We start from the raw sequence: 21440 nt of genomic DNA, 5'->3' as shown, positions 1-21440 counted from the left end.
TTCCTTCAGATCTCACCCAAGGGCCTGAAAATGCTTCTCACTTGAAATATCTGCAAGAGTCAAACAATACGAATTTGTCCCTGTCGCGGCTTCCGTACGGCTACCACCTGCGCTAATGAGCGCGGCAGGCAGGCAGGCAGGCGTTGCCGCTTGCGCTTTCGCTTGAGAACGCTGAAGCATCGACAACAAGCAAAGACGACGACGACGTGCCGAGCCGAACCGAGTCGAGCCGGGGCAACCTGCGAGCCAGCAAAGACGTTTTCGACAGACACGTTGCTCATACGTTGACAAACTGACCAAGTGTGAACACGTTGTGGTCAAAGGGAAATGTCTCCACCAGGTTCATTTCCAACAGGTGACACACTCCAAGTCATATTTGGTTCTTTTTGGGGAAAACAAGTGAAACACTTTTTAGTCATTGGGTCTTTTCCTCTTCTTTGGAGATTGAGTTACCAAATCGATTCAAGAAAAGTACCTATGAACGTTCTCAAACTATATCGATCGCCCTTGAGCACCTGTATAATATTCATCCTCCATGTAAACATACATTTCGTTGCATTTTTGCCGAGTTGCGATGGAGTAGCAGCTTAGCGCCATCCAGTGGCTCGTCTCCGCCGCTTCATTGTCTGCTCTCTCGCTTGCAGAACGGACTCAGCGCCATCTACCTGCAGCGGTTGGAACCGTCGGGGAGCCCAACAACAGCAATAGTGACTTCCAAGAATTGAAAGCCAAACGTCAAAGTGGGCAGTGTTAGAGTGATGCTCACTCTAACTTATTTTTGCAAGAACCCCACGGGGGAGACAGTATGGCCTTTTTAAGCATTTGCAAATGGAGAGTCATTCAGCGATGATCGAATGAGGTCTGACTCAGGTCTCTTGCAAGAGCATTATTGAGAGAAACAGGGTGGGGGTGAGAGTGGGTGGACTGGATGGAGAGAAAGCCCTTGACCTCTAGTCAAAGCATAGCAGGGGGTGTTTTACGACCTTGTGTAGGACGGGACAAGCTCGGTTATTTATTACAGGTTACATTCCAACATAATCATACGCTCAAGATCATCTGTAAACTCTAACAGGCACACGTTTACGGGCGGCATCTCGTGAGACTTGAGGTCTCGCTCGCTCGCTCGCTCGCTCGGCTGCAGGTGAGACAGCGCCACGTGAATCGAGACGCTGGCTGTTTCTCTTTTTGCTGGTGCAAGTGGCGGAGCGTTGCAAGTAGACAGCCTGCATGCAGCTCATCTTAAGCTCGTTTACGCGCACAGATTAGCGCCGCAGTCTGCACAGCGACCTGGATTTCAAGATGTTCACAAGCAGCCTCGGAGACGTGAGCGCACTTGTTTTTGTTGCATTTGCGCTTGTTTTCGCTCTCCAAGGAGAACTCTCCATATTTGTGTCAAACCGCTTGTAGAGGTCGGAGGAGCCACCTGTCCACTCCTTCCTTCCTTCCTTCCTTCCTTCCTTCCTTCCTTCCTTCCTTCCTTCCTTCCTTCCTTCCTTCCTTCCTTCCTTCCTTCCTTCCTTCCTTCCTTCCTTCCTTCCTTCCTTCCTTCTTTCCTTCTTTCCTTCCTTCTTTCCTTCCGTCTGTGCGTGCCGTTCTGACGTAAAGCCTCCGTTCCGTGGTGGCCGTCCTCGCCACCTTGGTCCTCCCTCCCGCGCTCCTTTCTCTCGCCATGGGAAACGAGTCACGGCGGGAAAAGGCTCAGGTGTTGTTTGATGAGTTTGTTTCAGCATCCACCTGCAGGGCGGCGCTGCATTCCTTCCACCAACTGTGCGAGCACCTGCACCTGGACCTGGACGCCGATCGGCGCAGCAACGAGCATCCGCTCTACCGGGCCATCAGACGGCGTCTGGCGTATTGGAAGGCCAACGCCTTGTGGAGCAAGCTGGAGCGCCGGGCTTCCCGGCAGGAATACCTGCAGAACCGAGCCTGCCGCGACGCCACGGTACGTCCCACAAACCCCGAGCGAGTGGGCGGGCAGGCGGGCAAACCCGTGCCGTGTGACGATGCCGTGACTGCTGTTGGCTAGTGCGCCGTGATCGGGGCGGGGCCCTGCGGCCTGCGCGCGGCAGTGGAGTTGAGCTTCCTGGGCGCTCGCGTGGTGGTCCTGGAGAAGAGGGACGCCTTTTCCAGGAACAACGTGCTCCACCTCTGGCCCTTCGCCATCCACGACCTGCGGGGACTCGGCGCCAAGAAGTTCTACGGGAAGTTCTGCGCCGGCTCCATCGACCACATCAGTGAGCGAGTCGCCGCTGCGCCGCCTCCGGGCGCTCGCTTTCCCGTAGCGGTGGCGCCGCCGCTTTGCCCTCAGCTCTTTGGCGTGCGCAGGTATTCGTCAACTTCAGCTGGTTCTACTCAAGGTGGCGCTGCTGCTCGGCGTGGAAGTTTACGTCAACGTGGAGTTTAAGGGTGTGCTGGAGCCGCCTGGTGACCAGCGCCCGGGCGGTGAGACAAACTCCCAGCCCGTCCGTGCCCTCGTCTCTCGCGGCTTGAGCGCCTGCGTTCCCGATTCCGTCTGTCGACGTCAGTCGGGCGGGCTTCCCGTCTCTTTCCAGGGGTGGGCTGGACGCTGGAGGCATGGCCAAAGTCCCACGCCGTCAATGGGCTGCAGTTTGACGTCATCGTGGGAGCGGACGGTCGCAGGAACACTTTGCCCGGTGCGCTGCGCCGCCGCTGCCGAATGTGAGCAAAGGTGTCCAAAGGTGAGAACCCGGCCGCAAGCCACGCCCTGTGCCCGCAGGTTTTCGGCGCAAAGAGTTCCGCGGCAAGCTGGCCATCGCCGTCACCGCCAATTTCAAAAACCGAAACACTCGCGCCGAGGCCAGAGTGCAGGAGATCGGCGGCGTGGCGTCCATCTTCAACCAGCGGTTCTTCCAGGACCTCCGGCAGCAAACCGGTAAGAACCCTTCTCACTCCGAGGCCCGTTTGGGCTTTCGTTCTGACGGCAGCACAGTCAAATGGTGAGCAATGTATGGCAGGCGTGGACCTGGAGAACCTGGTGTACTACAAAGACGACACACACTACTTTGTCATGACGGCCAAGAAACGCAGCCTGCTCCACAAAGGAGTCATTTTACAGGTGGCGCAAGCTGTTGCTTTCCTCCTCTCTGTCTGATGCCATTCACTTCAACGTTTGCCTTTGGGTCTTTGGTTGTTTGCCAGGACTTTGCTGACACGGAGCTGCTCCTCTCTCGAAATAACGTGGACCAGAAGGCTTTGCAGGCTTTTGCCCGCACGGCCGCCGACTTCTCCACCGACGGGCAGCTTCCGTCTCTGGACTTTGCCATCAACCACTACGGCCGCCCGGACGTGGCCATGTTTGACTTCACGTCCATGTACGCGTCGGAGAACGCCGCCATGGTCCGCTGGCGCCGAGGGCACCGACTGCTGGTCACGCTGGTGGGGGACAGCTTGCTAGAGGTAGGCCGGGCCGGGGGCTGGGCCGGGGGCTGGGCCAGGGGGCGGAGCCGCACTACCCGTCCGTCCGTCTCTGTCGGCAGCCCTTCTGGCCGATGGGAACGGGCGTCGCCCGCGGCTTCCTGGCCGCCCTGGACGCGTCTTGGATGATTCGTCGGTGGTGCCAAGGAGATTTTCCCCTGGACCTCCTGGCTGAGAGGTGTTCTGCCTGGCTGCCTGCCTGCCTGCCTGCCTGCCTGCCTGCCTGCCTGCCTGCCTGCCTGCCTGCCTGCCTGCCTGCCTGCCTGCCTGCCTGCCTGCCTGCCTGCCTGCCTGCCTGCCTGCCTGCCTGCCTGCCTGCCTGCCTGCCTGCCTGCCTGCCTGCCTGCCTGCCTGCCTGCCTGCCTGCCTGCCTGCCTGCCTGCCTGCCTGCCTGCCTGCCTGCCTGCCTGCCTGCCTGCCTGCCTGCCTGCCTGCCTGCCTGCCTGCCTGCCTGCCTGCCTGCCTGCCTGCCTGCCTGCCTGCCTGCCTGCCTGCCTGCCTGCCTGCCTGCCTGCCTGCCTGCCTGCCTGCCTGCCTGCCTGCCTGCCTGCCTGCCTGCCTGCCTGCCTGCCTGCCTGCCTGCCTGCCTGCCTGCCTGCCTGCCTGCCTGCCTGCCTGCCTGCCTGCCTGCCTGCCTGCCTGCCTGCCTGCCTGCCTGCCTGCCTGCCTGCCTGCCTGCCTGCCTGCCTGCCTGCCTGCCTGCCTGCCTGCCTGCCTGCCTGCCTGCCTGCCTGCCTGCCTGCCTGCCTGCCTGCCTGCCTGCCTGCCTGCCTGCCTGCCTGCCTGCCTGCCTGCCTGCCTGCCTGCCTGCCTGCCTGCCTGCCTGCCTGCCTGCCTGCCTGCCTGCCTGCCTGCCTGCCTGCCTGCCTGCCTGCCTGCCTGCCTGCCTGCCTGCCTGCCTGCCTGCCTGCCTGCCTGCCTGCCTGCCTGCCTGCCTGCCTGCCTGCCTGCCTGCCTGCCTGCCTGCCTGCCTGCCTGCCTGCCTGCCTGCCTGCCTGCCTGCCTGCCTGCCTGCCTGCCTGCCTGCCTGCCTGCCTGCCTGCCTGCCTGCCTGCCTGCCTGCCTGCCTGCCTGCCTGCCTGCCTGCCTGCCTGCCTGCCTGCTTGCTTGCTTGCTTACTTGTCCGTCCGTCTGCCTTGATGTGACGCCTGTCTGTTTGCAGAGAGAGTCTGTACCGTTTCTTGGCTCAGACCACGCCTGAAAACATGCAGAAGAACTTTTCTTTGTACTCTCTGGACCCGTCGAGTCGCTACGTCAACATCTGCCTGAGCGTCACACCTGATCAAGTACTTGAATGAGAACACGGACAAACAAGCAAACAAACTCTTCAGCGAGCTTGACGTCATCCGCTCCGTGTCCAGGTGAGACATTTGCTCGACACGGAGGAGAACGCGGGACAAGAGCCGGAAATGGTGGGAGCGTTGCCGCCGCCGATACCAGGTGAGTCTCCCCTCCGTTTGCGTTTGTGCTCTGGCGGCGGACGGTAGGCGTCACCGTTGCGTGTGTTTCGGCTACGACCAGAGTCGCTCTCCGAGTCCAATCGGCTTTTGGCGTGGTGTCGGCTGCAGACGGTGGGTTACCCCGGCGTCGCCGTCAGCGACCTGACGGCGTCGTGGAAGAGCGGCTTGGCTCTGTGCGCCCTGCTCCACCGCCACAGACCCCAACTTATGTAAGGAAATCAGGGGGGGGGAGGAATCTCGTGCCGTCCAAATGACTCGCCGTGGTGCGTCCGCAGAGACTTTGAGTCGCTGAACCCCGCGGCGCACCACCACAACGTTGGCTTGGCGTTTGACGTGTGCGAGCGAGAGTTGGGAATTTCGCCGCTGATGACGGTGGAAGAGATGACTTCGGCAGCAGAACCGGACGCGCTGTCCATGGTCATGTACCTCAGTCAACTCTACCAGCTGCTACGGGATGACCCGCCTTCTTTGGGTGAGACCAAAAGCAAAAGGTTGTCCACAATGTGCTGCTGTGCTGGCCCATGTCCTCACCCCGCTCACTTGTTTGCGGCCCGCCCGCTCCATTCAACAAAGGCAGCGCTCGGAATCTCACTCGTGCAATTGTTCGGATGGTTGGTGTAGGAGCCATAGGCGAGGACTTCGAGAGGCACCAGAGCCATTCTGCCGCGTCACCGCTGCGCCCGTCTACAGTCTGGCTGTCCCAGGATTCCCAGGTCCGAGCGGCCTCGGTGACCCCGGCCTCCCTCCTGAGCCAACTTGGACTCGATCTGTCACGGCAGCAAATGTCAAAGGTAGCAACGCCCTCCGTTTGCAGGCTTTTTCCGGCAGCGACACCTCTGAGCGCGCGTCGTCTCCTCCTCAGGAGAACAGGAGCCGGCCCAGCCAACGGTGCCACCGAGACCAACAGCGGGTAACTTTTTTTTTTTTTCCACCGCAGCGTGTGACAACTCAAAAAACTGTTGTTTGTTGCCCGCGTATTGTCTAACGTCACACGGTGCAAACAAAAGACCTTAGCTTTTGCATGTCCGTCCAGTGGCACGAGCCGGCCGCTGACGACGCCATCGCCGAGGCTCCCGGCCCCCGTGTCCGTTTGATGGCCCGCCTGCTGCAGGCCAAACTGGGCCACGGGTCCTCCTCCTCTTCTTCTTTGGTACGTTCCTTGGGCGCGTGCCTGTCCCTGTCAGTCTTGGAACGTGTCGTGTTTGACATCAGGGCCAGCGGACGCTGGGCTCCGAGCAGAAAGCGGACTCTCTGCCCGTGGCTGACCGCCGGCATCCGGTAGAAATGCGCCCACCTCCTCCCCGCCAAGGCCTGCGTCTGTGCTTAACCACAAGTGTGTGTGCATGTGTGTGTGTGTGTGTGTGCGCACGCGCACGTGTCTGTAGACGGCCTGCGCCAGCGACGTGTGTTTCTTCTGCCGCCAAAAAGTTTACGTGATGGAGCGTCTGAGCGCCGAAGGGCATTTCTTTCACCGAAGCTGCTTCGCGTGCCACGTGTGTCGGAGCACGCTCAGAATTGCCGCCTACCGATTCCACGCCGCCACCGGTGAGCATGTGAACGGGTCAAAGGTTGGGCTGCGGGGCGTTTCCACACTTTTTGGGGCAGTGCTTGTTTGTTGACGTGATTGACCTGATTTGTGTGTCCTTCTCAGGGAAGTTTTCGTGTCCGCGGCAATGCGAGCCGTCCGCTTGTGCCGGTCCGTCGGCGCCAAAGCCCGACCGAATGGTGTCGTGCGACAGAACTCAGCGGCCATCTTGTGTAAGCGCACATTGAAGCTCTGAATACGCGGGGCGGGGCGGGGCGGGGCGAGGACAGGACAGGAAAACAAGCCCAAACGTTCTTTGCATGTGACAAAGTAGCCCGTGACACGGGATTTGAAAATGGCCTTTCTCTGTGGCAGACGTCACTGCTGCTGTCATCTGGAGACTCTTCCGTGGCAACAGAGCATCGCCGCTTGTCAGGTGAGCTCAAGGAGCTCAACCTTAACCCCAAGGCCTTGGCACCCCGGAATGACTCCTGTCTGACCTGCGCAGTGTTTTCACTCACGCCGGAGCGAATCGAGTTGGAGAACGACAAGGCGGAGCGCCTGGAGGCCGAGGAGATCTCTGAAGAGGAGGTCTCTGAGGAGTTCCTGGCCTGTTTCAACCTGAGCACAGACGACCAGACTTTGAGGTGACTGTCAAAAGAAAAGAAAGCAAAAGAAAAGAAAAGAAAAGAAAATAGCTGCACACCTGCTCTGCCTTCAGTTCAGAGGCAGACACTCCGGTCTCGCCGACGTACCAAGCGGCGTGGGAGGAGGCTCTTGAGGACGGCCTGCGGCTGACGGGTTGTCAGGAAGAGGATGAACGAGAGGAAGACCAGCCAGTCAGTGAGGAAGAATCCAGCGACGGTCAGTGCCAAGACATTTGGGCCGCCGTTGGGCCTCGTTGGGCAATCTTTCTTTCTTTCTTTCTTTCTTTAAACGAATTGCTCTGGGCAGACACCGGCACAGCGGCGCCGGGCGAGACTCCGGCCTGGCGCGACACGCCCTCCACCGCTTCTTTCGTCACCAAGGTGGACTCCGCCTCCTCCGTGCGTTGGCCATCCCCCTCGGAGAAAGAAGCTCCGCTGGCGGAATGTGTTGAGGGGGCGTGGCCCGAAGAATCCAATGGCCGTTGCCAACATGTCGAACGGCAAGCGGAAGGGGGCGGGGCCAGGGCGCTGTGGAAGGCTGTGTTTTCCAGGACCGGGGCCAAGACCAAAGAGGCTGGCCGACCAGGTACCGTGTTGCTGCGGGACGTCACTCTTCCGGTGTGCCGCCGCCGATGGAGTTGACTAAAGCACCACAGCCATGTCATGGTTTGCCTCCCCCCCACCCCCCCCAGTAGAGCCACTCCTTCATCACACGCACGACGCTGGCTGGTGGACCGCCCAGCGCAAATGCTCGCCGGAAGCCCGCAAGAACGTAAGAAGCGTGACAATAAGGCATTTTGACGCTCATTGGTGAAATGGCCGCTTTCTTTGGCTGTTTGCAGCTGCATCTGGAGACCCTGGACATGGCAGCTCGCTTGGAGAAACTTTGCATCAGAGAGCGGGACGTGGCGGTGGCGCAGGTAAAGCACGGCGCTCGCGCTCATCCCCAGCCCGTCTCGGACGCTGACGGCTTTGCTCGTCCTCAGCCTGCCTACGTTCCCCACGCTCTGGCTTTCAGGCCAGCGTTTCCCAAGGTCAGGGTAGGAAGACCGCGCGTGTGCTCACCGCCACCTGCCGAAGCTCACAAAAAACAAATACGTTTTGGCAGGAGCGTTGGCCACGGCGCCACCCTCCCCCGGACTCGGACGGCCGCTCGTCCTGTGCCACCGAGGTGGCGGGCGTTCTGGTCCGTCCCCGGGAGCCGTCCAGCCTCAGCGTGCCCGAGAGCCTGTTCCGCCCGGACGAGGCACCTCGGCCGACGGAGCGCCGTCGGCCGGAGAGGAGCGGCCGCCGACGAGCCAAGCGGCGGCAACTCGAGAGGCTACGCCGAGCTCAGGTGGGTTAGGGCGCGGCGGGCGGGCGGACGGACGGAGGCGCTGGCGAGCGAGGATTCCCCGCCCGCACAGAGCGCTTGACCTTTTCTTTTGTTCTTCAGCTGATCCAGTGGCAACTGCAGCTGGTGGAGGAGGAGCAGCGACGTCTGGAGGCCCAAGGAGTGGCGCTGGAGCAAAGTCTCCGAGGTGATCGCTACCAGCTTCATTTTTTTTTTTTTTCATGCAGCCTTTCAAATCAATTGCATTTTGGGGAGCTAAACATGCGCGCGCACTCAGCATCTCAATGTCGACGCCAGCAGAGCGCAACTCCCTAGAGCGAGCCGCCGGCCGGGCAAAAGAGCCTTGCCCACGAGAGACGTCAATAAAAGACGTCTGTCTCATGGCAAAACAACAAAACACGATGTTGTGTGCGTGTGTGCTGTGCGCAGGAGCGTGCGGTGACGACAAAAGCAGCTTTATGCAGCTTTGGTTCCAATTGGTCCAGCAGAAGAACGCCCTGGCCCGATACGAGTCGGAGCTCGGCATTTAGTACGTGAGCCACGACGGCGGGCCGGCGAGCGAGCGAGTGAGCGAGCGAGCGGGCGGGCAGCTTTGTTGTGATTGTGACTTTTGCCGCTTCAGCGCGCGGGAACTGCAGCTGGAAGACCAACAGAGCCGACTCCAGCAGGAGCTTCGCGAGCGGATGATGCTAGACGGTGAGTTGAACCACAATGCCGGCCGGCCGGCCGGGTGAAAGCGGTGCCCCAAGTGCCCGCCCGGCACGCTACGCTGCTGCCTTTCCTTGCGACAGACCGGCTGAAGGATGACCGGGAGCTGCTGCAGGAGCGCGCCATCCTGGAGGAGATGCTGGAGGTGCTTGAGCGCAGGAAGGCCTTGGTGCCGCTACTGGAGGAGCAAAGGCTCAGCTAGGACCGGCCCTGAGCCGCCCGCTCTCAAAACAAGGTCGGCGTGCGCCAGGTGACCGACCGACCGACCGACCGCAAGTGTTTGTCCTTCTACAACGTCTCCTCCTTCCAGACACCCCTTCGCGGAGAGCATGGCTTTTCAAAGCGCAAGCCTTGGATGGAACTCCGCTAAAAAGGAACAGTTGACCCCAAATGAAGAAAGAGAAGAGTTGACCCAAGGCGTTACATATCAAAGGACACTTCTCTTACCACAGCCACCAACGAATACGCTAAGTGAGTGTCATCACCCCCCCTTTCGCCACCACCAAAGTGCAACTTCCTGTTTCAAAAGGCAAATGAAGACAACGGCGCTTTTCACACCAAAGCCCTTCTTTATTGGCTGCTACTAGTGTGGCTGTTCTACTGCTCCGCTGACACCTTCAGGTCTTTGGCCACCAGTCCTGAGGTCACCGGGTGCATGGCGGCCCGGTGATTGAGGAACACTCGCACGGCTTCCTCCCGGTACTTTTCAAAGTTGAACAGCTCCCTGTAGGAGGCAAAACGGCCGTCCCGTCACCCGACGCGTCGACGCCGAAGCGCTCCCTCCCGTACCTGAAAAGCGGACGCGTGAATTTCATCCTGCCCTGCTCGGTGGCCATCCGGAACGCCGCAGGGACCGCCTCCTCCCAGCGGGACCGCACGCACAGTCGCAGCCACCTGGGCACAGAACGGCGGATGGTCTGGGCGCGGCGAACGTCACGCTGGGCAAGCCGGCCGGCCGGCGGGCGGGCAACCCACCTGAAGCGGACCTCCGAGTTCATGCAAGCGTTGAGATGGTACACCTCCTGCATCTTCTTCACGTGGCTCAAAGGGAGCGGCTCCTGAAAGGGAGCAGAGCGGACTCAAGCGGGCCCCTCCCTCAAGCGCTCACAAAGGTGCCCACCGGGTGTGGCCTTCCCGTCTTCAACTAACTCCTTGTCGCAGGAGCTCCGGTTTTACCTCCTGCAGAAGAAGAGACAAGAACTCCACCAGCTGATGAGACGACAGCTCGTCCACATCTGAGGCGCCGAAGCCGCTCAAGTCTCGCTCTCCAGCCTGGAATGAGAACCGAGAAAGGGCTCTTACCTGCCTGCGCGTGAAAAGCAAACAAAGGAATGGGGCCCCACCCGAGTCTCACCTGGACCCATCGTTGACAAAGAGCGATGCAGGCGTCCGCCAGGGTGGTGTCGTAGCTGGAAGAAGAAGAAGAAAGGAGAGAACGTGTGGCACGGGAGCGCAGTAGCCTGCCTGGAGGATCCTCACTGCGGCTTGAGCGGCGGCATCCCGGGGCTGAACATCCATGCGTTCCAGTCCACCTTGTTCAGGACATCGACCTGCCAGACAAAAAAAAGCCGTGCAGTGGAGCTCGCTCGCGACGTAAACAGTCCTCTGCTCTGCCTCACCTTGTCTTTAAAGTATGTGAACAGGAAGTCTTTCCACTGCTCCGTGGTGACGCTCCTGTAGGCAAACATCTGGATGTACGATTTGACGAAGCCCATAAAGACCTCTGGAGGAGACAAGCGGGACAAGTCGTCCACAAGGAAAGCGAGCGGGTGGCCGCCGGCCGCGTGCGACGGTGGTGTCGTGCCAGTGACTTACCGGGACCCCCCAGGAGTTCCTCCAGGTGGTACAGAAGAGCAAAGCCTTTCTCGTACGGGACGGAGGAGAAGGCGTCGTCCGGGTCCACGTCCCGCAGACTGGGGATCAGCTTGGTCAGGGGGTTTGTTGCTCCAAAGGTGCTAACCTGTCGCGCCACACACACACGTCAAGACGATGGCGGCTGGCGTCGAGGCGGCGTCGGGTCTTACGGAGTCCTGCAGGTCCTTCCAGCCGCCCATGGCCTTGAACTGGCGGAAGGCTTCCCCCTCCAGACGCCTGCCGATCATCCTCTCCAGGTACACCGTGTGACCCTCGTTCAGCCTGCCAAAAATCAACACCTGTCCTGTCCTGTTCTGGCAGGCCGGCCGGCCGGCACATGAGCGACTAACCAGAAGTGTTCCCAGGTCTCGTTGGTCACCAGGTTTCCTGTCCAGCTGTGAGAGATCTCGTGAGCGATCACCTGGCGGCGGGGAATAGGATGACCTCGACACTTTTCCACACTAGTGAGGACGGGATGAGACGTTTGAGCCACTTACGTTGGACAGAGACTTGTCTCCAGCCTGCCGGCGCAACGCAGAATGTCAAAATAACCTAAATAAGTCTACTAAGCGCGTGCGCGCGCGGGACCCACAGCGTGTGCTCACCAGTAGCGTGGGCGTGGCAAAGGTGAGGCAAGGGTTTTCCATGCCGCCGTACGGAAAGGATGGCGGCAGGACCAAAATATCGTAGTGCCCCCAAACGTAGGGGCCGGCCAGGTCCTCTGCCGTCTTCAACATGACCTCCGTCTGAAGGGTGCTACGGCGTTTAGTGAGCGGCGGGCCAGGCGAGCCAGCGAGCCAGCGAGCGGCGGGGGACGCACCTCAGAGAACTCAAACGCCGCTCGGTCCACGTACTCCGCCTCGGACCAGACCCTGGACCGGGGCCCGATTTGCCTAAAAAGAAAGCACGCGTCACAAGTGTGAACCCGGAGCTGCACCTGCACTCCAACATACCTGCTTTCCAGAGCGCCCACCACCAAGGCAATCAGGTAGGACGGCATGGCCACCTGAGCTCGCAGGCAAAAGCGCAACAATCAAAAGTCCAGTAAAGCGACGTGTCAACTTTTTGGAGATAGGAGCCGTCCGTCGGCAGCTTACGTTCTGTCTGAAGCGGAAGATGGTGCGATTGGCATCCCCGGGGTCCACGCGCTGACCGTCTGGCAGTGCGCTCATGGCTGCCACCAAGTCCTTGGGGACTGACACCTGCCAACGGCGCACACCGCGAGGTTGGTTTGTCTGCCTCTCACTCTCTCCCTCCGTGCATGCGCGCGAACCCGACCTGAGCGTAGTACGTGTGCTTGATGGCCGGAGTGTCCTGACAAGGCAGCATACTCCTGCAGTGATGAGCCTGCACACCAGCACCAAAAAAAAAAGAAAAACCCTCCACGTCATGACAACAGAGGAAACCGGACGCTGCTGCTGCTGCTGCTGCTGCTTATGAGGCAAGACGACATGGCGAGGGGGAAGTGAAGCAAGCAACCGGCACCGTGACGCAAGGCTTAACGGCTGGCTAGCCGGCCTCTCACCTGGCACTGACTGAAGAGGTACGGAAGTTTCTTCCCCGCAGTCTGTTGGGGCGTGAGCCACTGCAGCGCAGGCGCAGTGGGCGACGTCTGGTAAGTCACCTCCACGACGGCGTGCTGCCCTCTGATCGGTCCGCCCGCCGGTTGAACACACTCCGTAGTCAGCGTGGGAGCCGTTCGTCCGACGGAAGTGCGAGGGCTCACCTGGAAAGGTCGAAGGGCAGCGTAATCTCCAGCGGCGTCCCCTTGAAGGAGTGTTTAGGGCCCATAGTGAAACAGGCCGCCTGCCCGTTGGCACTGACGGAAGCGATTTTCAGGTCTCGGGTGTCCAAAGTCTGCAGCAGATTTAAAAAAAAACAAACAAAAAAAACGTGGGAAACCGGCCTGACACCTGATGATCTCTTAGTGCGTTCAAAAAATAAATCGTCACAGTACAGTATCGTTTTTAATCTGGCCCAGCAACGATTAACAAATGTGTCATATTTTGGGCATCCATTTCTATGGACTTCATCAGTCACAGTCTTGTAATGATCGGCTTGTACGTATCGGAAATAAAGAAAAGACGACGCAAAATAAGACATATACTATATTACATGTATAGTACACGTACCTTCAAAAATACTTCTAGTGTCAGTTTATCTGTGAAAGATTTATGTGCAGTATATAAGTATATGAAACCCTTTTAGTTTAGGAACCGATTTATGGTTTGACTACTTTTGTAAACAAAAACAGTGTAAAAATGACACTTGGGGAATGTTATTACACTTGTTTGACACACCTTTGAACTTCGTTTTTTGACCACAAGTCTGTTTAAAAAAATGAAAAAGGTTTTCCTAAATGACCTTGCGCGAGAAAGCCAAGTGAACCTGCCTGCCTGCCTGCCAGTCAAAGTTCAGACCGATAAAGTATTATCTATCACGCGTTAATAAAGCCGCTAGCCTGCAGGCCAAGCAGCATCCGGGTGCGACGCGACGTTACCAGCGAGGAGAAGCGTTCCTCCAGGGCCTCCATCGTCAGGGCCACCGTCCCACGGATAACGCGACTTTCGAAGTCGACGTGCAGGCTCAAGTTGAGGTGACGGGTCACGCACTTCGCGGCGGACGCGAACGAGGACGGATCTAGAGACATGCTGACTGCTACTGTGTCCGCCTCCTCGATGGAAAGTGAACGCGACCGCACGAGAGTCCGCGTTCTTATAGGCCGGAACGTGCAGCTGGGCGGATTTTCACAGTAAAACATTTACGATGACTTTGTGCTCGAGGGCAACGTTTGGTTTTATGTATTTATCTATTGGTTGAACCCATGGTTGAACAATGGACGTAGAAACGAGAGACAACTCTTGTAGATAAGATACAATTATTTCTTAATGTTGAGCATTTTTAGTATATCGTTTCCGTTTATCGATGGTGACGTCACGGCATCCCTCAAACCAAAAGCGAAAAGTCGTCGGCGCAACAATAGAGATTTACGCTGATTGAATACTTTTCATGTCATCAATTTATGCCCCGAGCACGTTAGTAGATTTTCCTTTTCTCTTTATATTTTTCTGTATTTGTTGTTCATCACAATCTTTTGGTATTGTATTGCTACAGATGACCAATCTATTTGTCAAATTTGTAATATGCTTCGATGAAATTTATTTAAAAAAAGAAGAAAAAAAAAACGGGTTGTCGGGGCTGTTTTTGTCGTTACAGGTGGTGTCCAAAGGGGGGCGCTGCGTCATCTGAAACTCGGAAGCTGGAACCTGGGAGGTTCGGACGCACCGGTCGCGCTTGCTTGCTCCGTCAGTAGTCATGAACCGGCCGGACGGCGAGGAGGCGGACCGTTGGCCACGTCCGTGGGCCCGTTTCTCATCGTGGCTCGAGTGTTTGTGTGTCGTCACCTTTGACCTGGAGCTCGGACAAGCCATCGAGGTTCGGGCTGTTAGCTTAGCTTCGGTAGCATGGCATGTGTTTCCAATGAGACGTGTTCTTGTGTTTCTTGTTGAGCTCGGAGGCGAGCTCGGAGCCAATCTCCCCTCGTTCTGCTCCCAGGCACGACCAGTGAATGTATACTTAATGGTTTTCCTTGCAATGCGCTGTTTTCATTGCAGCTGGTTTACCCACCTGACGTGAAGCTGACCGAGAAGGAGGTGAGTCGATGGCACCTGGTCACCTGGGGCTTGAAGGGCTCTTGCCATGTGCCAACTGATTGTTTCGCCTCCAGAAAAGCAGCCTGTGTTACCTTTCCTTCCCGGACTCGTACTCTGGTAAATGTGGCCATAGCTTGTCTTGGACTGCATGCTCCTTCCTGATCCGAGCAACGCGCGTTCGAGCATCTGTCACCTTTTAGCTTAGGTAGAAAAGCGCTGTCGAAAGCCAGCCAGTTCACCATTGGCTTCGTTCCCCAGGATGCCTCGGGGACACCCAGTTCAGCTTCAGGATGCGCCAGTCTGTGGGTCGCAGACGTCCCCGACTGTGCCACGACCTTTACGGCCAAGATGCCCCAGCCGCCCTGCAGGTAAGCCACGAGAATGATGAGAAATCTGAAAAACAAACCAATCAGCGGCGCCGCCTTGTCTCCCCTCAGAGCGAAACGTCGCACTTCTACGGTTACGTCTACTTCCGGCAAGTCAAGGACGTGTCGGTCAAGCGAGGGTACTTCCAGAAGGTGACGTAGCGTGGTATTGAGATGGAGAAAGTGGGACTTGAGGTTGGACTCGTCAAGAAATGTGCGAGGAATTGAATATTCATATCCAATCTCTGCTCCGGTTGGCTTCGTGTTTGACACGGATGCGCAGAACGAGCCGAGCTTTTTGAAATGGCCGCGTGTCAAACCCGCCATGATGTGGACGTGCCTTTCAGTCTTTGGTTCTGGTGTCGCGGCTGCCGTTCGTCCAGCTCTTCTACTCAGTGCTGCGCATCATCGCATCCGACTTCTTCGCCAAATCTCAGCCCTGCCTGGAAACAGGTGACGTCAACGCACGCACCCACAGGTGGCCGTGACCATGATGATCTTGCCATCGCTCGCTCTCTCTCTCTCTCTCTCTCTCTCTCTCTCTCTCTCTCTCTCTCTCTCTCTCTCTCTCTCTCTCTCTCTCTCTCTCTCTCTCTCTCTCTCTCTCTCTCTCTCTCTCTCTTCCCCCCCCCCCCGCTGTGCGCAGTGTGCAAGCAGATGGACCGCTGGCCTTTCCTGGCCGCTGGACTGACCTTTAATCTCCCACTCTTGGGTGTGGTCTTGCAGGTAAGGGTTACTAGTTTTATTTGAGCTGTGCTTTGCACCCCTGGTGACTTGATTTTTGTCCTCAGGTCCGAATTCCGTGCCAGACGGACAAAGCGGCGAGTCCAGCGAGAGACTCGGTTGAGGAGGTCAGACCATTTTCTTTGTTTTGCTTCTTCTCTGGCACGCGCACCTCCGTCATGTTCACGGTGGTCGGTCCGTGCGCCCCAGCGAGCGAGCGAGCGAGCGAACGGCTGCAGATTTGCCCCGCTTTATGTCGCCTGCTCTGAATTGTCTGTTGTTGCGCCGGACGCTCTCCATTTGGACGGCGGATGTTCAACTTCTCCAGGTGGTGCCGACCCCGCTGCCTTCCGTGCACGAGCTGGACCTCTTCAGGTCGCTCGCTCTTCCTCTTTCTTGTCTTCCCGCTCGCCTACCGCCGGCGACATCATCCATCCATCCATCCATTCATCCGTCCGTCCGTCCGCCAACCTTCTGACCCGTGCAGGTGTTTCCAGTCGGTACTGATCCATCTGCAGATGTTGTGGGAACTGGCGCTGCTGGGCGAGCCGGTGGTCGTCATGGCGCCGTCTCCGGCCGTCTCCTCGGAAATGGTCTTGGCGCTCGTCAGGTACCCACCCGGATTGCGGTCGGCCCGATTGGCCACGCTGCGCGCTCGTCACTGTAACCCGTGTCACCGTGCACCCTCAGCTCCATCGCTCCGCTTAAGTTCTGCTGCGATTTCCGTCCCTACTTCACGGTCCACGACAGCGAATTCCGAGAATACACCACCAGGACGCAGGCGCCGTGAGTACGAGTGGCTGCCGCCGCCGGCCTCCCCGTTGGTAACCGAGCCGTGCCGTCTTGCTCAGGCCCAACGTGATCCTGGGCGTGACCAACCCGTTCTTCATCAAGACCTTCCACGGCTGGCCTCACGTCCTGCGACTGGGAGAGAACACCAAGCTGTCAGGTGATGACGCGCGTTGCTTCGCCGCACCCAAAGACGGAGCATTGAGATGGACCGCCGCCATCGCCTTCTCTGCTCTCCTGTCAGGCGAGGTCCCGAAGCAGCTCAAGATCAAGAAAGTGGCCAAACTCAAGACGCCAGACGCCAAGCCCGGTGTGTATGTGTGTGTGGGCGCAAGTGGCTTTGTGTCCAGGTAGGCGCACGCCTTGAGTCCCTCCCGCTGTGCCCATTGCGCAGGTTTCTTCACGGCCTACGAGAGCTTCCTGCTCAAAGACAAGATGGTCATCAAACGTCTGCTGAAGGTACGCGGTGGCAGCTTCCCAACAGGAAGGAGTCAAACGCCGGTGGTCGGCTTTCCTCCTCCGCAGGGCGTCCAAAGGCGGCGGCCGTCCGAGGTGCAGAGCGCCATCTTGAGGAGGCACTTTTTAGAGCTGACTCACAGCTTCATCATCCCGCTGGTAAGAGCCATGACTCGCTTTGCCCTTGCCCGGAGAGTCTGCGCCGATACAGAAGGATGATTTTGGCCTTTTTCAGGAGCGCTACATGGCCAGCCTGATGCCGCCACAGAGGTCCGTCACGCCCTGGAAGGTGAGCCCTGCCCTGCCCCGCCCCGCGTGATGACGTGGGCGTGTGGCTCTGGCCGTGCGCTCATCTGGGGTTTTTGCGCAGACGCCCCCGCAAATTCGCCCCTTCAGTCAGGACGAGTTCATGGCCGTGCTGGAGCGCGGCGGCCCTCAGCTGACCTCCACTCTGCGAGGCGACCGGACGGGACTGTACAGGTACGGCCGTCACGGCGGGAGGGACGAGCGGCTTTCGCTCATCTCACCTCACCCGGTCTCCGCAGGAAGTTCTTCAAGTCTCCCAATTTTGACGGCTGGTACCGCCAGCGGCTCCGAGAGATGACTGGCAAACTGGAGCGTCTCCACCTGGAAGTCATCTGCGAGGCAGTGAGCCAGCATCGTCATGGTGACGGCACTTTCCACCCCGTCTGTCCCCACGCTGAGCCTCGTGTGTGTCTCTCAGGACCTACCGGGATGGTCTCGCGACAAGTCTGAAGTGGAGATCGTTGATTTGGTTCTGAAGCTGCGTGATAAATTGGTGAGCTTGAGTTTGATTTGAGGTGTGTGTGTGTGTGTGTGTGTGTGTATATGTGTATATATATATATATATATATATTAGGAAAAAAAAAAAAAGAAAAACAATTTACAGCCTCCCTGCCTGCCTTTGCAGCGCTTCACGTAAAGACGTAGACGCTGTTTGTCAAATTGCCAGCTTGTTTATTAGCGAGCGAGCGAGCGAGGTGACATGTGGGTGGAGTGACCGCCTTGCTGCCCTCCTCGGGAGGCCCCCTCAGCCTCAAACGAGGTGTGCAGGCGACATTTGGATCCGGTTGATAGTAGCTCAGACTTGTGCCTGCTTTTCAGACGAAAGCCGCGAGGCAGCGAGGGCAGCCGAGAGATGACATTTTCAAGCGACTGGAATCGTTGATCGCCACCATCGTGAGCTCGCTGCCCCAAGACCTGCAAGACGTGCTCGAGGCCCAATGACGCACGCACGAACGGCAGGTCGGTGAACGTAAGGCGGTTGGAAAAGTCACGCACAGGTACTCCAATGACCACCTGGAGGAAAGGAATCCATCAAGTCCCCATTGACTGGTGACAAGTCAATATTTATTGCCATCTCACTGGCGGGGAAAAAAAGAGACGCGTTCATTTGCAAACAGATCATCTGGTGTGGCTGCTCCACCACGGCGCCCCCTGCTGCCTGAGGACACAATGTTTCTCCTGCGGACTGAAGTGAAGGATGCTGAGGATGGCGTTGAGCGTCTGCTGCCTGCCGCTGGCGTCGGGCAGCGTCAGGAACTTGTAGATGACGTTCTTCAGGTACTCCACGTTGGAGCCCTCGCGCTTGTGCTCGCGGTTCAGCTGGTCCAGCTGCGCCCGAAGTTGGCGCATCTCGTCATCATGGCGTTGGGCGCCGGCCGCCAGTTTGCCATGCAGCCGGCGGATGTCCTCCTCCAGCTGGCGCTTCTGCCGCCTCAGGCCCGCCGCCTCCACTTCCTTTCGGGCCAGCTGCTCGGCGTAAAGGAGGAGCGCGGGCTGGGCGGGCGCGGCCTGCCGGAGGGCTCGCGCCATCACGTCCGCCTGCCTCTCCCCACCCCCCTCCTCCTCCGCTTCCTGGCCGCTGACGTCCTCTTCAGTCAGGGATTTGGCGGCGGCTCGCAGGAGCTCCAGCTCCCGGTCCTTGTCGGCCAGCAGAGCCACGGTCCGCTCCCGCTGTTTGTGCAGCTCAGCCTCCAGACGCAGCAGCTGGTCGCGGTGGAGCGTCTGGTTGCGTTCGGCTTCCTGCCGCTGGCAGCGCAGCAGCGCCGCTGCGCGCTGCTGCTGCTCCTGGAGCTGGCGCTGCTGCACGGCTGCCGCCTTGTCGCTCTCCACGCGCAAGCTGATGTACTTCTCCCTGAGGTCGGCCAACTGCTCACGGACCTCCTCCAGCTCGCGGGCCGCGCAGCCCTCTTTGGCAGCGTTGTTGTCGCCGCTCTTGGGCGTCGCCTACAGGGAAAGACCTCAGCGTCAACCCTTATGCAGCTCACTTTGGTCGCTAGCTACTGTGGTAGACGTTAGCGGCGGCGAGGTCAAATTTCAACCCATTTTGCCTGATACGGCCAACGAGAACGCCAACCTTGCGCTCGTAGGCCAGGCCTTAAGCCGTTTTTGCATGTCTTCCATGCACCGCGATTGCCACAAACTCTCAAGAAGCCCTCGGGACAGGGACCCGACCGAGGTGGCTTTCTGGATGGATACCTTGGCTCGAAGCTTGTAGCGCTCCAACTCATCCTTGAGCTGCCGCAGCTCCTCCTGGCTGGCGGCGTCTCGCACTGGTTCCGGCTCGCCGAGCGGGTTCTTCTGGGCGGCCAGCAGCAACTTCTTCACCTTCTCCAACTTGTCCTTCAGGTCCAGCTGGGAGTCATCCGGACACCTGCTGGAGACCAGCGTTTGGTTCTCAGCGTCCAACTGCGCCATCCTTTCTCGAAGCCTCTGAGCCGCCTGCTGCTCTCGCTGCCTCGCCCTCTCGCAAGAACCCAGAAGGTCCGAGAGCTCGGACACGCGCTGCTCCAGAGCGCCCACCCGTAGCTCTGCGGCGTGAGCGCGCGCCTCCTCCCGACACATCTGCGCCAAACACACCTCTGACGTTACGTCGCTGCGCAGCTTTGGCTCATAGCAGGGCGAGGCGAGCTGAGCTGAGCTAGACCTACCTCATCTTTGTGCTGTTGGATCTGGTCCTGGTGGCTGTTCTTGAGCTGGCTCAGCTCCTGTCGTAAGCCCTCTGCCCCGGGATCCGCTTGCTTTTGTCGCTCCTCGGCGTCACGCAGTTTACTCCTCGGCTGCTCGCGCTCCTCGCCGGCCTGGCTCAGGAGCACCACCGACTCGGCCCCGCCATCCACGGCGTGCGCCGCCGCCAGGAAGTTGGCCTCGTGCAGCCGCAGCTCAGCGTCCTGTCGCAGGTCCCGCTCGTGCTGCAGGATCTTTTGCAGCTCCTGCAGCTGCTGCAGCTGGTCGCTTTGTTCCTGCTCGCGCTCGTGCTGCTGCGTGATGACGCGAGCGCGGCTCTCCGCCAGCTGCAGCAGCAGGTCGCGGACCTCGGCCTGCTGCTGCGCACCGGCGGCGACGAGGCGCTCCCGCAGGTGGTCCACTTCCAACTTGAGTTGCCGCTTGTCGGCCTGGAAGCTGGCCTCCATGCGAGACTTCTCTTGCGTCACGGTGGCCAGCGCACTGGTGAGCGTGCCCACTTGGCTCCTCAACTGAACCTTTGCGTGTTCCGCTTCCCCGTCCCGAGGCACCGCGACTTCGTCGGTACGTGCGGCTTCTGGCGCCTTTTTCTCTGGCACGTCCTTGGCCGCTGGCTGGGCTTCCGCAGCGTCTCCGCAGTCCTGTTGGACGACAACATGCCCGCAGAGCCGCCCGTGTACGTCTGCATCCTGAGACGTGCTCAAGACTTTGAGACTGGCCTCCAGGGCCTCCTTTTCCTTCAGCAGACTCTTGTACGCGTGGACCACATCCTTGAAGCGGCTCTGGTACTGGGCCAGTTGCTTCTTCTGGGACTCGAGCGTTTCCAGAAGCTCCTTCCTGCTGGGGCCAGCCCCGAAACTCATTGCAAACTTTTCCATGACTCGGACTCCCTCGGCGTGATCGGACCGGATCCGTCGGGGCCGCTGCAAGGATTAGGGCAGCGTGTGACGAGCAGAAGAAGCGGGATTGTTTGCGGTCTTTGCTTTCCAAACACTGAGTCAAAGATAAACTTGCTCTCTTGCAGAGCCACACCTGCCTGCGGTGCCTCCGGGCAAGGCACACAGTCTGAAGCTGAGTCGCTGACGTTACTAGGCATGCTGAATTTGTGATTGCCTCCCTCCCCGCGACACCCAACGCTGATGACGTAGACGTAGAACTTTATTGATACTTACCACAGTCAAGTGATACTTGTGTCACTGGAATCGTCTGTAAAGATCTGTATGAATTATCAGACGCTGGTCTCGTTCAAAGCAATTATCCTTTGACAGTTGACACATCTGCTCATTCAACGTGTCGCTCTCATAGCAGCTGCGAGTTGAACAAAAGTCAAATAGTTGGAATAAAGTTCAACTTTGCGAAGCATCACCGCCAACTGCCCCGTTCTTGCCTCAGCAGACGTTCGTCCTTTCGCGTTTAAACTGGTCATCTGTTTGAATTCGTGCATTTGAAAGCGGAAAACGGAATGCCGAGGGAGGTTTACAAGTCAAGCGACGGCCGCCATGTT

The 21440-nt window shown here is 58.7% G+C and overlaps 4 protein-coding genes across 18 annotated transcripts; 2 read left to right on the top strand and 2 right to left on the bottom strand.

The window, feature by feature from the left end:
* Window positions 1-99: 99 nt before the first annotated feature.
* On the top strand, window positions 100-9835 carry LOC125992450 (protein-methionine sulfoxide oxidase mical3b). 6 transcript variants are annotated; one of them, XM_049761500.2, is made up of 33 exons: window positions 101-355; window positions 645-1141; window positions 1262-1942; window positions 2027-2234; window positions 2326-2442; window positions 2553-2654; window positions 2738-2893; window positions 2976-3076; window positions 3160-3417; window positions 3498-3613; window positions 4598-4721; window positions 4797-4875; window positions 4957-5104; window positions 5171-5367; window positions 5517-5686; window positions 5758-5805; window positions 5929-6045; window positions 6108-6173; window positions 6281-6440; window positions 6547-6653; window positions 6796-6856; window positions 6929-7067; window positions 7142-7284; window positions 7375-7653; window positions 7760-7839; window positions 7910-7987; window positions 8054-8101; window positions 8176-8403; window positions 8503-8587; window positions 8830-8929; window positions 9023-9096; window positions 9192-9358; window positions 9419-9835. In XM_049761500.2, the coding sequence occupies exons 3-32, from the start codon at window positions 1670-1672 to the stop codon at window positions 9308-9310; spliced, it is 3981 nt and encodes a 1326-aa protein (XP_049617457.1). In that variant the 5' UTR covers window positions 101-355; window positions 645-1141; window positions 1262-1669; the 3' UTR covers window positions 9311-9358; window positions 9419-9835. The 6 variants fall into 6 exon arrangements, 5 of the variants coding, with proteins under 5 accessions (XP_049617457.1, XP_049617459.1, XP_049617455.1 ...); XM_049761502.2 differs by having other exon boundaries at window positions 645-1942; window positions 7763-7839; XM_049761498.2 differs by having other exon boundaries at window positions 645-1942; window positions 9192-9343.
* Window positions 9658-13680, bottom strand: lta4h (leukotriene A4 hydrolase). Its single transcript, XM_049761511.2, has 19 exons — window positions 13463-13680; window positions 12689-12819; window positions 12488-12608; window positions 12241-12309; window positions 12060-12164; window positions 11916-11968; window positions 11783-11855; window positions 11568-11708; window positions 11460-11483; window positions 11313-11383; window positions 11133-11244; window positions 10924-11068; window positions 10728-10831; window positions 10588-10658; window positions 10463-10517; window positions 10285-10380; window positions 10084-10166; window positions 9898-10002; window positions 9658-9832 (listed from the first exon to the last, which is right to left on the bottom strand). The coding sequence occupies exons 1-19, from the start codon at window positions 13610-13612 to the stop codon at window positions 9706-9708; spliced, it is 1836 nt and encodes a 611-aa protein (XP_049617468.1). The 5' UTR covers window positions 13613-13680; the 3' UTR covers window positions 9658-9705.
* On the top strand, window positions 12355-21301 carry dennd6b (DENN/MADD domain containing 6B). 10 transcript variants are annotated; one of them, XR_007489644.1, is made up of 22 exons: window positions 12355-12505; window positions 14179-14397; window positions 14577-14615; window positions 14690-14732; window positions 14874-14983; window positions 15053-15133; window positions 15328-15433; window positions 15627-15706; window positions 15772-15831; window positions 16032-16078; window positions 16191-16313; window positions 16394-16489; window positions 16555-16652; window positions 16737-16802; window positions 16887-16951; window positions 17018-17107; window positions 17184-17237; window positions 17319-17428; window positions 17494-17596; window positions 17673-17747; window positions 18074-18252; window positions 18373-21301. XR_007489644.1 is itself a non-coding variant. In XM_049761519.1 (22 exons), the coding sequence occupies exons 2-21, from the start codon at window positions 14278-14280 to the stop codon at window positions 18194-18196; spliced, it is 1689 nt and encodes a 562-aa protein (XP_049617476.1). In that variant the 5' UTR covers window positions 12355-12505; window positions 14179-14277; the 3' UTR covers window positions 18197-18214; window positions 20961-21301. The 10 variants fall into 10 exon arrangements, 7 of the variants coding, with proteins under 7 accessions (XP_049617476.1, XP_049617474.1, XP_049617472.1 ...); XR_007489645.1 differs by having other exon boundaries at window positions 18074-18532; window positions 20961-21301; XR_007489643.1 differs by having other exon boundaries at window positions 18074-18532; window positions 19601-21301.
* Window positions 17906-20814, bottom strand: gcc1 (GRIP and coiled-coil domain containing 1). The gene is made up of 3 exons (XM_049761509.1): window positions 19903-20814; window positions 19451-19816; window positions 17906-19198 (listed from the first exon to the last, which is right to left on the bottom strand). The coding sequence occupies exons 1-3, from the start codon at window positions 20812-20814 to the stop codon at window positions 18374-18376; spliced, it is 2103 nt and encodes a 700-aa protein (XP_049617466.1). The 3' UTR covers window positions 17906-18373.
* Window positions 21302-21440: the final 139 nt, after the last annotated feature.

Source organism: Syngnathus scovelli, chromosome 22 (assembly GCF_024217435.2).
Source record: "Syngnathus scovelli strain Florida chromosome 22, RoL_Ssco_1.2, whole genome shotgun sequence".
Taxonomy (NCBI): domain Eukaryota; kingdom Metazoa; phylum Chordata; class Actinopteri; order Syngnathiformes; family Syngnathidae; genus Syngnathus; species Syngnathus scovelli.
The sequence above is the reverse complement of the archived record's forward strand: the minus strand, read 5'-3'. Positions and strand labels throughout refer to the sequence as shown.

Excerpts from the sequence above, each read along its gene's own strand:
- LOC125992450 (XM_049761500.2), top strand. The coding sequence starts at position 1,670 with ATGGGAAACGAGTCACGGCGGGAAAAGGCTCAGGTGTTGTTTGATGAG. Across the intron at positions 7,840-7,909 it reads CGCCGGAAGCCCGCAAGAAC|CTGCATCTGGAGACCCTGGA; the intron begins GTAAGAAGCGTG and ends GGCTGTTTGCAG. Across the intron at positions 8,102-8,175 it reads TCAGGCCAGCGTTTCCCAAG|GAGCGTTGGCCACGGCGCCA; the intron begins GTCAGGGTAGGA and ends ACGTTTTGGCAG.
- gcc1 (XM_049761509.1), bottom strand. The coding sequence starts at position 20,814 with ATGGAAAAGTTTGCAATGAGTTTCGGGGCTGGCCCCAGCAGGAAGGAG. Across the intron at positions 19,817-19,902 it reads TCCAACAGCACAAAGATGAG|ATGTGTCGGGAGGAGGCGCG; the intron begins GTAGGTCTAGCT and ends TGTTTGGCGCAG. Across the intron at positions 19,199-19,450 it reads GCTACAAGCTTCGAGCCAAG|GCGACGCCCAAGAGCGGCGA; the intron begins GTATCCATCCAG and ends CTTTCCCTGTAG.
- lta4h (XM_049761511.2), bottom strand. The coding sequence starts at position 13,612 with ATGTCTCTAGATCCGTCCTCGTTCGCGTCCGCCGCGAAGTGCGTGACC. Across the intron at positions 12,609-12,688 it reads CTGCCCTTCGACCTTTCCAG|AGGGCAGCACGCCGTCGTGG; the intron begins GTGAGCCCTCGC and ends CGGACCGATCAG. Across the intron at positions 9,833-9,897 it reads TTCACGCGTCCGCTTTTCAG|GGAGCTGTTCAACTTTGAAA; the intron begins GTACGGGAGGGA and ends TGCCTCCTACAG.
- dennd6b (XM_049761519.1), top strand. The coding sequence starts at position 14,278 with ATGAACCGGCCGGACGGCGAGGAGGCGGACCGTTGGCCACGTCCGTGG. Across the intron at positions 14,616-14,689 it reads TGAAGCTGACCGAGAAGGAG|AAAAGCAGCCTGTGTTACCT; the intron begins GTGAGTCGATGG and ends TTTCGCCTCCAG. Across the intron at positions 17,238-17,318 it reads GGTCCGTCACGCCCTGGAAG|ACGCCCCCGCAAATTCGCCC; the intron begins GTGAGCCCTGCC and ends GTTTTTGCGCAG.